Raw genomic sequence first — 12,500 nt, 5'->3', positions numbered from 1 at the left:
TCCACTCCCATTTCCCTTTTATCCCATTATCCCACGTATTCTTGATCACTTCCCTTCGTTTCTATTCCCTTTCCTTTTCTTTCTTTCCCTTCCCAACCCTTCCCTTTCCCTTCTTTCCTGTCCCTATCCTTTCCTCTCCTGCCGTTCCTCCTCATCCCCCATTCCTTTTCTTTCTTCTCCTTTCCTCTCCTTCCCTTCTCTTCCCTTCTCTTCCCTATTCTTTTCCCATCTCTTCCTTTCCCCTCCCTTCCCTTCCATATCCTTTCCTTCCCTTCCCATCCCTTCCCTTCCCTTCTCTTTCCTTCCCTTCCCATCCCTTTCCTTCCCTTCCCTTCTCTTCCCTTCCATATCCTTTCCTTTCCTACACATCCCTCCCCTTCCCTTCCTCTTCCTTCCATTCCCCTCCCTTCTCCTACTGTCTTGTTCTCTTTCCCTCCCTTCGGCCTTCTCCTTTCTCCTTCTCCTTCTCCCTTCCTTTTCTTTCCTCCCTCTCTTGTGCTGCCCCTTTCCTTCCTTCCCTCCATTTCCCTTTCCTTCCCTCCCTTCATTTCCATCCCTCCATCTCCCTTCCTCCTTCCCTCCCTTCATTTCCATCCCTCCATCTCCCTTTCCTTCCCTCCCTTCATTTCCCTTCCTCCTTCCCTCCCTTCATTTCCCTTCCTCCTTCCCTCCCTTCATTTCCATCCCTCCATTTCCCTCCCTCCTTCCCTACCTTCATTTCCCTTCCTCCTTCCCTCCCTTCATTTCCATCCCTCCGTTTCCCTCCCTCCTTCCCTCCCTCCCCCCTCGCTGTACTCACGTCCACAGAGATGCCGTGCTGCGGGAACTGTTGCTGTGGCGGCCAATCCCCGGGCACGTAACGGTAGAATTCCCTGCCCGCCTTGTACCACTTCACCGAGTAGAGTCGCTCGCCCTCCAGGTCAAATTGGCAGGTCAGCACGGCGTCCTGGCCCCGCTTCGTCCACGAGGGAACACTGAAACGCACCCACTTCAGCGCCACGCCTGCAGGGGGAGAGGGAGAGAAGAGGGAGGGTAAAGAGGGTCATATTCTGAAACATTTTGGGGCTCACACACCCAAATTTGATAAGGTTTTCGTAGAGGTTGGGTTAAAAGGTCATAGTCTTCAACATTTCGGGGTCTCTCTCTCTCTCTCTCTCTCTCTCTCTCTCTCTCTCTCTCTCTCTCTCTCTCTCTCTCTCTCTCTCTCTCTCTCTCTCTCTCTCTCTCACACACACACACACACACACACACACATTTGACAAGGTTTTCGTAGAGGTGGTTTTGGTGTTTACACGAGTAGTTTTTTTTTAGTCTAGTGACAGTTTGCCAAGGCTTCTGTGCCATGAACGTAAAAAAAACACTCATGTGAACGCGACTAATATCCTTTCTGGCCTTTGGGAATAATTGATACGAGGGGCGGAAGCGTCTGAGAAAGCCGGCCTTGGTGTCTCAAGTGTGAATACGATCTTAATATGTGTATAGGGGAGTAAGAAAGGGAGACGGGAGGAAAGGAGAGAAAGTAAAACGAAGAATATAATAAAAGAGAAGAAAAAAAAAGCCCGCTAATTACTGCCCCTATAAAAGAGTGTAGGATGTTTCGAGGGTACTGAGACGTATGGATGACAGGTGAGTCTTTTACTGTTGGCGGTGAAACAACAGCTGATAAAAGTGCAGCGCCAGGTCAGGATGTTAACACTGGCGCTCCATGGAAAACTTATCATATTAAGTACCTAGCTATCTAAAGGTTCAAGGGAGCAACAACTATCCACCTACACTATCTAACTCTCTAAAGGCTCAAGGGAACAACAACTGTCCAATAAAGAGAAAAGAGGAGTGGCCAAAAGAGAGGTCAGTTTTGGGTAAAGAGGTGTCTTGATGCTCTCCTCTTGATGTAGCGAGAGATGAGAGATGATGTTTCTTGTGGAGATCTTGAGTTAAGGACAGACTGAGAATGGGAATGTCTTGATGCTCTCCTCTTGATGTAGCGAGAGATGAGAGATGATGTTTCTTGTGGAGATCTTGAGTTAATGACAGACTGAGAATGGGAATGTCTTGATGCTCTCCTCTTGATGTAGCGAAAGATGAGAGATGATGTTTCTTGTGGAGATCTTGAGTTAAGGACAGACTGAGAATGGGAATGTCTTGATGCTCTCCTCTTGATGTAGCGAGAGATGAGAGATGATGTTTCTTGTGGAGATCTTGAGTTAAGGACAGACTGAGAATGGGAATGTCTTGATGCTCTCCTCTTGATGTAGCGAGAGATGAGAGATGATGTTTCTTGTGGAGATCTTGAGTTAAGGACAGACTGAGAATGGAATGTCTTGATGCTCTCCTCTTGATGTAAAGGAGAGATGAGAGATGATGTTTCTTGTGGAGATCTTGAGTTAATGACAGACTGAGAATGGGAATGTCTTGATGCTCTCCTCTTGATGTAGCGAAAGATGAGAGATGATGTTTCTTGTGGAGATCTTGAGTTAAGGACAGACTGAGAATGGGTAGTGTTGCAAAAAGGGCCAGTTGTGAGCTATCAAAGAAAGAGAAGATAGGATTGTATACAGCATCTGTGACGGGGAAAAAAGATGCTGGAGACGATACAGGTCACCTAACCTCGAGTAAGCAGGTTTAGCAAGAGGTGAGTGAAGCCTTCTGTTGAGATTTTGAGTTAGCAGCGGACTGAGCATTGATAGTGTAGAGAAAGAGAAGACTTGTGTTATCATGGAATAGGTAATAGATGACTATCATAAATATTTGACATCTTGGAGTGGAAAAAATAAGTCTTAGAGATGATATAGATAAAGACGGACCGATAATATATAGTGTAAAAGAAAGGGGCCAGCTGTGTGTTATCGAATAATAGATAATAGATGACTGAAAGCGGAGGCGGTACGGGAGGCGGTCCAAAATTTACACACTTTGTCAAACATGAGGTCGCAGACGCCACATCAAAGACCCGAGGATGCTGCTGTAGCCTCACCCTGCAGCCCTTCACCCTTCACCCTTCACCCTGGCTGATTGGTTAGCGTGCGGGCGTAGCGACCAGGAGGACCCAGGATCACGTCCCGCCCGCCGCTACAAGCTGACAATTTTCAGTCACCGCCGAGTGGACGAAGACTACCCCCATGCTGTCCTATCAACCCGGACCAGCTTTGCTAAATTATCGTACACACCGTATTGCATTTTCGTAGTTTCTGACTGATATTTATAGCAAAAATAAACAAACAAGCATCAATAAATAACAGTTTTAACGATAACTTTAATATTCTTTCGTTATTTGTGTAGGTACGAGAGTTTGAGGTTTAAAAATGATAAATACAATGTGGTGAATACGATAATCTGGTAACGCTGACCTGACTCTAGATTCTCTCTAAAAACGATCAAAGATGAGCTCCGGGGGGGCAGCATGAGCCAAGCAAGATGGCGCCACTATAAAATTTGCTTGTGCTATAACGGGCTGGGACCGACCACCAGCCTCAAACAAGAAAGTCTACCGGAGGGACGAAAAAAAATAAATAAATAAAACGCATCTGTTTCACCCTAATCCCTCACACACTGTTCTGTTAGGCCTTCTGTTTCACCCTATTTCCTGCTGCCTGATTTACTCACACTATTTATATATGTTGCCACCTAATTTCCCTCATTGTGTAGTCCTTTCCTTTATCTGTGTTTTCTGTTCTCTCTCTCTCTCTCTCTCTCTCTCTCTCTCTCTCTCTCTCTCTCTCTCTCTCTCTCTCTCTCTCTCTCTCTCTCTCTCTCTACGGCTCAGCCTGGAATGCCTTTCAAACCAGCGTAATGCAAGCTGTTCTAAGGGAAGAGAGGGCGGGAGAGAGGGAGAGAGGGAGAGAAGGGAGAGGGGAGGGAGGGGGGTGGGGGGGTCTAATATCCCCTATATGTAGCTTTGTCTGCCTAAGTTAACCCTCTCGTTTCATGTGTCTCCCTATCCATCCCACTCTATCCCACTCCATCCCTTTCCATGCTACTCTATCCCACTCCATCCCTTTCCATGCTACTTTATCCCACTCCATCCCTCTCCATCTCTCTCTATCCCACTTTAACCCACTCCATCCCTCTCCATCTCTATCCCACTTTATCCCACACCATCCCTCTCCATCTCTATCCCACTTTATCCCACACCATCCCTCTCCATCTCTATCCCACTTTATCCCACACCATCCCTCTCCATCTCTCTCTATCCCACTTTAACCCACACCATCCCTCTCCATCTCTATCCCACTTTATCCCACACCATCCCTCTCCATCTCTATCCCACTTTATCCCACTCCATCCCACTTTATCCCACTCCTTCCCTCTCCATCCCTCTTCATCTCTCTCTATTCCACTTTATCCCACTCCATCCCACTCCATCTTTCGCTATCACGCTGCATCTTACTCCACACGCCTCCTACCAAGCCACTCCACCTCCTCCATCCGTCTGTCTTCCACTCCATTCCATTCCCCCTCACCCCAGCCCCCATCCCCCCTCACCCAACCCCTCTCATCCCTCTCGGGACCACTCAGCCCACTCCAGCACTGTTCATCGCCACAGTTCAATTCAACGCAGCAACACTATCCCACTGCAGACCACGGATGGGTTATTTGTATTCTGTGTTCGTATTTCAATAGATTCGAAGACAGTATTTAGTTTTATTCGTATTAGTATTCGAATTATTGTTAATTAAAAGAAATCAAAGTATTCCCATTCGAAAACTTGGGCAAAGTATTCGTATTCGTCGAAGTGAGTGACGAATCATGAGTCTATAGAAGAAATAACCAACCATTTGAGTGTTGACTTCCACCTGGACGCAGAGAGAGGCATTCCAATATGCTATGAAATGTAGTATAATGGAGTACTACTATATAATGGAGTGTGCTGAGGAATACACGGAGTTGTTACTCAGCATGTCGCGTATGATTGAGTTGGTGCCGGGAACGCAGTGTGTCCAGTGTCCTGTACGCGTCGGCGGTGCGGACGTGAGAGTTACGTCGGTGACTGCGTACAGTCTCTTCGAAAAGTGTTCATCTGGCGCCTGGGGGTGGGGGTGGGGGGTTGTCAGGCCTCTCCTGATTGGTTGGGCTCCTTTCTTGCTCTCAGTGGAGATTGTTTGTCAGTCACACATTCCCTCGTGCTACAAGTTTCTACAATGTCTGTCTCAGTTCGCCTTTCATACGAGATAGACAGTTATGGTTGTCACCTTTAGACTCGGTAGTGACTGTCAAAGTGACTGTCAGACTCACAGAAGTTTGTCAAACAATCAGTAAGGCCAAAAATACAGAAGATATGACGAGTTCAAATGAAAGAACAGCTCCGAAGTGTTTACACATTTTTGTAAACATTGCCATTTGCAATAATTATTATTAGAACAATACTAAAGAAAACATTTTTGCTCTGTAAAGAAGTCTACTAAATACCATAGTATAACCAAGTTATAGATGAATAGCGGTATAACTGAAAAATTGAATAAATATCTTATGAAATGTGGAATCTATTTCAGAGCAGCGCGAGCCTGGACGTGTGCGCGTTGGCCGCTGCCTGCTGGCGTGGGCGTCTTCCTTTAGTCCAGCAGCCTAGTCTCGGGAAGTCTCCTGACACATTCACCACCAGCAGAAGGTTGTTCAGGAAGCTTTCCACCAGACTGCCGCCACCCTTCCAAGGCCTACAATGATGTGTTGTGGGCGGAGCGTTACCTGAGTAGTGACGCGGAAAATTTTACAGACACACCCAGCCACATTTATGTTACTTAACGCCTGCCGTGACGGGCAATGCGCGGATGATTATTATGAATATATAACGTTCAGTCTCTCCATTTTTTTATGATTTTAATTTAGAGTCAGACAATTTTCTGGGTTACAGTGTGGTTTGTCGAACTGAATTTATCTGAATTTTTTTTTTTAGATGTCTTCCATTAATTAAATCTATTGGCCACATCACCGTAAAATTTGAAATTGATCTTGCTTCTCAATATCTCTATTTTGCTTTTCAAAAATGCCAACATTAAAAAGATATGATTGAAACCCTAAAAAAGATAAGTGTATCTCACAACATGCGACTAATGAAGACTTGGGTGTGGTTCAAATGAAATTCTAAAGACCACTCCATGCCACTCACGGCCAATTTGGATTAAAAACTCTAAACCACTCCACCACACTTCAAATAGCTGGACCGATGACTAGCCCATTTCGGACCTATTCAATTACTCTCAGGGCCACAGAAATCCCTTCCAGTCTAATTTGCCCCGATCTTGAGCCCCTTATCTCACTCCAGACCACTCCCTGTCACTAGTAAACTCTGGTACTGGGTTCCTTTGCAGCAAAAAAGGCGTACTACAGATAGCTAAAACTCTTTTTTGTCCATTTCAGCCCAATTCAGGTACTCTCAAGACCCGTGCAGTCCATTCCATTCCACTTCATCCTTCTCAAGCTTTATCCACTCTAGACCTATCATGTAAATCACCACTAAATCCACTCCTTATTACAAGCCATTATCAGACACTCACGCCCGTTTCCTTCCATTCCTCTCTAAAACACATTATCTTTACAGTCAATTTCAACCAATTATAAACGTCACAAGCCTCTTTTCTTCCTATACTGACCTCTCTACCAGCCCATTCAAGATCATTTTTACTTATATTTAAAAAACTTATTGCTTCAATAATATATTTATTTATTCATTTATTTTCTATCTGTTAGGGGACCGAGTGAAAAAAAAACCTAGAGAAAGGTTGTTTGGGTTTTATACCTAACTATTTTCTAATGTAGCTATACTGATTTTAATAATTTGTTGTTTAACGAATTATCTTATTTGCGTATATTTATTCTTCTTAGCCAATACTTGCTTCATGAAATTCATTTATGCACATATTTATTCATCCACTTAAATGCTGAAACTGACCGTAGCGAGAACAGAAAGGTAGTTTCAATTACACTATTTCAAGTTATTTTATCTATATCAATTTATTATAACCATTCACTTGAAGCAATTCATTGTTTTACAATACTTTCATCTAAATTTCTATGCATTCAGCTGTATACGTACGTTACCCCGTACGAGAGACAATATTATTTATTTTCTTGACTGAATCTAGCTATATATTGTAAATATTTAATTGTATTATTAATACTTTCATCAGCTACTTTATCTCTTCTCTCGTATTTGGTCTTTTTTCTTTTGTTTTTTTCTACTAATATGTAACTAATTTCAATCCTCCATTGCAAGTCATTCATTGTTTCATTGATAGATATATCCACGTATTTACCTCTCCCCCTACACCGTTTAGTTAGCCCGTACAAAACAGAGACAAGGGTAGTTTTGCTTACGTCTTTCCCACCCACAGTAAACAAAGGACCGTGGACAGAGTAATTTGGCTAAATCTTTATTCCCCTTCCTCGACCCTCGCTCCTTTCTCCAACCCGTTCCTCTTCTCCTCTTTCTCCTCCTTTCTTTCTTCCTTCTTTCTCCTCAACCTCTTTCCCTCTGTTTCCCTTTTTTTCCTTACTCATTTATTCTTTTTCCTTTTACTCTCAATTTTCTTTCTTCTCTTTTTCTCCTCCTCTTCTTATTCCTCCTCCTCCTCCTCCTGCTACTCCCTTTCAGGCGCTTCCTCTTCTTTCTCATTCTCCTTTTCCCTTCTCCTTATTTGTCTCATTGCTCTTTTCCACTACCATTTTTCTTTCTTATTCTCCTAATTCTGTGTGTGTGTGTGTGTGTGTGTGTGTGTGTGTGTGTGTGTGTGTGTGTGTGTGTGTGTGTGTGTGTGTGTTTATGCATGCACGTATGTTTACTTTTAAAGCCTATTTCTCCCATTTCCTAACATCTCTACAGCCACTTATTTTCATTTTAAGCAGTTTTCGACAATCGCGTTGTTTCTCTTCCCGTCGCACTGTTTTCAAGTCCATTATATTTTTTTGCGTTATGTTGACTTTCCTTTTCGTGTTTAGCTCTGCCCATGTGTTTATCTATGATTATCTATAAGTCTGTCTGGCTATGTCTTTCTATCTATGCATGGACAGACTGTACTGTTTCATCCAGCAAGCCTCCAAACACCTGTACTTTTTCCCAGGAGACCCTGGATTTCCAAGGCTTCGCCTCTTCGTGCAGTGCCTCGAGAGCCATCACAAGAACATCAAGCGATTCCGCAAGGATTACTGCTTCATCGGCAATAACAAGGTCAGCTACCCTGGTATTGCCGACAGATACAAACTTGAGAGACAGGACAGAAGTGTTTACATCGAGAATGGAAACACAAGAAAAAGGACATGTACACCATAACTGGAAACTTGGAGCAAAGTACAGGACGTTTGTGAGAGACCTTTGTTACGCAGTGGAATGACGCGTTCTGATGAAACAGATGATGATGATGACGATGATCATATAACAACTTTCATTTCTTTTTCGCGTGCTTATCCGACTTTCAGCAAAACATGTGACGCGTCCACTACTTTTCACTGGCCCTAACCTCAGCTTCCACTTCACCGTTATAGTGAGGTGGAGGCCACGACAAAAATAATCTTGAGTAGACATTATAATATCGTAACTAATAAGACGAAAATTAGGCGAGAAAAGGCGATACAAAGCGATTGAAAAAAAAACTGTCAGCACATTCTCTCTCTCTCTCTCTCTCTCTGAACAAGAACAAGAAATAAGAGGTTCGATTACGAAATGCGTGGCGTCAAAATCAAAAGCGTTCAATGCGTCAAGGACCTGGGTGTCAAAATCGTGTCAAACCTCAAATTCTCACAGCAGTGTATCGATGCAGCAAATATAGCGAACAGAATACAGGGCTTCATTAAAAACTTAAAAAATAAATAAGTAATACTTCCTCTTTACAATAATTTAGTCAGACCCCACTTGGAATAAGCGGTACAGTTTTGGTCTCCCCACCATGCAAAGGGCAATGCTAAGTCAGAAGGTGTTAAACGTCGGGCAACAAAAATGATCCCTTCTTTGCGCAACAAACCTTACGACGAGAGGTTCTCAACCCTTAACATGTTTTCTCTTGAGAAACGTCGCCACCGAGGAAAACTGATCGAATGTTTTAAAATAATTAATGGCTTCACGAGTGTGGACAAATCAAAATTGTTTATGATCGATGAGACTTTGCGAACGAGAAATAATGGCACAAAACTTAAATGTAGACAAGTAAATTCAGACTGCACCAAATTTTTCTTCACCAACGTTGCAGTGCGAGAATGGAATAAGCTCCCATTTTCAGTGGTTTAGTGTAACACGATTGACTCCTTTAAAAACAAGCTCGACCGACACTTCCTTCAACTTAAAGTGTTGGAGCTATCTGATTCGTGCAGTAGAATCACTTGGGTTTAAGGACAGACCACCTAGTCTGGACCATGGGGTCTGTGTGGTCTGAATATCTATGTAAATCTGGAACTATTTTTAGTTTAACATTTTTTTTCTTTTCTTTTCTTTTCTTTATTCTTCCTTTTTATAATGTACTCTTTATCTTCCCTCCTTCCTCTCCTCTCCTCTCTCTCTCTCTCTCTCTCTCTCTCTCTCTCTCTCTCTCCTTCCCCCATCTTAATCAAAGGTGGTCGGGGTTCGCACATTTATCACAGTTCCCCTTGATTCGTTTTACAATTACTTACGTTTTCTTATTCAGCGTGGTAATGGTTTTTATCCTACTCCCTTCTCTCTCTCTCTCTCTCTCTCTCTCTCTCTCTCTCTCTCTCTCTCTCTCTCTCTCTCCGATATAATGGGACCGAATCAGCATTTCCCACAAGCCTTAACTGTGCTACTTGTGTGGACTGACCCCCCCCCCTCTCTCTCTCTCTCTCTCTCTCTCTCTCTCTCTCTCTCTCTCTCTCTCTCTCTCTCTCTCTCTCTCTCTCTCTGTTTTAGTGTCTTTCTACTCTTTTTCTTTATTTTTTTTGTTTATCTCATTCTTCCTTTCGTGAGAGAGAGAGAGAGAGAGAGAGAGAGAGAGAGAGAGAGAGAGAGAGAGAGAGAGAGAGAGAGAGAGAGAGAGAGAGAGAGAGAGAGAGAGAGAGAGAGAGAGAAGAGGAAAAACTGCATAAAAAAAGAAATAAAGAAGAAAAAATGTGAAAAAATGTTAAATGAGAGAGAGAGAGAGAGAGAGAGAGAGAGAGAGAGAGAGAGAGAGAGAGAGAGAGAGAGAGAGAGAGAGAGAGAGAGAGAGAGAGAGAGAGAATCCTGTCACTGTCTGAAGGCAATAGACACTTTCCCCCTTCAGCTATTTTCTGTAGAAGCCAATACCAGCATACTCCCCTTCACCCCTCCCGCCCCTCCCCCTCCCCTCCCCCTCCCCCTCCTCCCCCTGCCCCCCAACCTGTCACTGACCCTGCCAATAACTCCCTTCTTTCTGGGGTGGGGGGAGGGGGGAGGGGGAGGGGGAGGAGGAGAGGGGGCGAGGGGAAAGGTAAGTCGTGAGTAATTAAGAATCGCAGGTAAGGTTTTGTTGACTGTGTGTGTGTGTGTGTGTGTGTGTGTGTGTGTGTGTGTGTGTGTGTGTGTCTCTCTCTCTCTCTCTCTCACACACACACACACACATACACACACACATTGACTCATCATAATTATTGGTATGTTGCTTCCGTAGACTACAAAGTGACTAGGCAATGATATCCGCGTGTCAACGGCAGAGGCAATGAGACCACAGAGCCAGAAGGGAAACTAGCGTAAAGTGGAGTACTGTATTCATCTTAAACTCCTCCCTCTTGGATGTATGAGCGATGAGGACTAAGTGTAAAGGGTAAACTAAAGAGATATGAAGAATTATACCCACTACTACTACTACTACTACTACTACTACTACTACTACTATTACTACTACAACTACTATTACTACTACTACTTATTCTACTACACTCAAATCGATAGACAGATGGATGGAGGGAGTGAGAGAGAGAAAGAGGTCAGCTGCTCCGTATAAGGTCAAAGGGTGACATTAAAAAAACACGAAATGAACCAGTTTATTACGGGCGCTAGACGTGTCGGGTCAATGAAGATAATGATAGCGTTGGTGATGATGGTGGTGGGGTTCGTTGGGATGGGTGGTGGTGGTGGTAGTGGTGGTGGTGGTGGTGGTGGTGGTGGTGATGGTGATGATAGGGGTAGTGTTGGTGGGTGGTGATGGTAGTGGTGGTGATGATGATAGGTGTGGTGGTGGTGATGGTGATGGTGGTGGTGGTGGTGGTGGTGGTGATGTTATTTCATGATGTTCCAATCACTATACTATCTACTTTTTTTCTTCTTCGTATTCTTTTTCTTTTTCGTCTACTTTTTTCTCTTTTTTCTTGTCTTTTTTTACTTTACCTTCTATTACTCGTCTACTACTACTACTACTACTACTACTACTACTGCTACTACTACTACTACTACTACTACTACTACTACTACTACTACTACTACTACTACTACTACTACTACTACTACTACTACTACTACTGCTACTACTACTACGAAACAAAGAAGGCGTAATAACGTGAAGAAAACTTTACCCATGAAGTAACTAGAGAGAGAGAGAGAGAGAGAGAGAGAGAGAGAGAGAGAGAGAGAAAGGCAAAGAGAGAAAGAGCAAAACAACAACAAAACCATCCCCAGTTCAAGACGAGACACATCACCACGCACTCTCCCGGGGACCATCTCGGGATGCGGACGGTCGCCGGAAGCACTGGTCAACGGGACGGTTATACGAGGTCAGAGGTCACGGAAATGGCCCTTAGGTGAGGTTGGAAAGGGTTAGCCACTCTCTCTCTCTCTCTCTCTCTCTCTCTCTCTCTCTCTCTCTCTCTCTCTCTCTCTCTCTCTCTCTCTCTCTCTCTCTCTCTCTCTCTCACGTTTTTGATAGAGAAAATATTTGACAACGCCTGATGTGTAAGATTGACAGGCTTGGAGGGAGAGAGGAAAGGAGAGAGGGAGGGAGAGAGGGGTGGAGGGAAGGGAGATGGAGAGGGATGAGAGAGAAAGGTGAGGGAGAGTGTTAAAATGAAATGAGGTAGGTAGAGGAGAGAGAAAAAAGAGAAAGAGGAGAGAGATGAGGAAGGGTGAGACAAAGGAAAGGATAGACAGGGAGAGAGCATAGGAAGGAAAAAGTAGAGAAAAGAAAGAGGAGAAAGAGGAGAGGAAAAAAGAGGAGAATGAGACAAACGAGAATGTGGGGAGGAGGAACAGAGTAGGAAGGAATGAAGGAGACAAGAGTAAAGAAAGAGAGGAGAGAGAAATGCCAAGGTGGAGGTGAGGAAAATGGAGAAGAATTGGGGAGAAAGGAGAGGGAGAGGGAGTGCAAGAATGGAAGGGATGAGAGGGAAAAAAGGGAGAGAGAATAGGAAGGAGAGGATGTCGGTAGAGGAGAGAAAACAAGAAAGAGCGAGAAAGAGGATAGGAGAGAAAGGAGAAAGGAGGAGATGAAAGGAGGAGAGAGGAGAGAGAGGAGAGGGAGAGAGAGAGAGGAGAGAGAGAGAGAGAGAGAGAGAGAGAGAGAGAGAGAGAGAGAGAGAGAGAGAGAGAGAGAGAGAGAGAGAGAGAGAGAGAG

The 12,500-nt window shown here is 44.1% G+C and overlaps 1 protein-coding gene across 1 annotated transcript in view; it reads right to left on the bottom strand.

Annotated features, from left to right (window-relative positions):
- The window catches only part of LOC126985886 (uncharacterized), a 130,442-nt gene that overhangs the window by 18,346 nt on the left and 99,596 nt on the right, over positions 1 to 12,500 (bottom strand). The window contains exon 5 of the mRNA XM_050841398.1: positions 800 to 1,002. Within this exon, the coding sequence (XP_050697355.1) occupies positions 800 to 1,002 (203 nt within the window). The remainder of the gene's footprint in view (positions 1 to 799; positions 1,003 to 12,500) is intronic.

This window comes from Eriocheir sinensis, chromosome 60 (genome assembly GCF_024679095.1).
Source record: "Eriocheir sinensis breed Jianghai 21 chromosome 60, ASM2467909v1, whole genome shotgun sequence".
In the NCBI taxonomy this organism is placed as follows: domain Eukaryota; kingdom Metazoa; phylum Arthropoda; class Malacostraca; order Decapoda; family Varunidae; genus Eriocheir; species Eriocheir sinensis.
The sequence above is the reverse complement of the archived record's forward strand: the minus strand, read 5'-3'. Positions and strand labels throughout refer to the sequence as shown.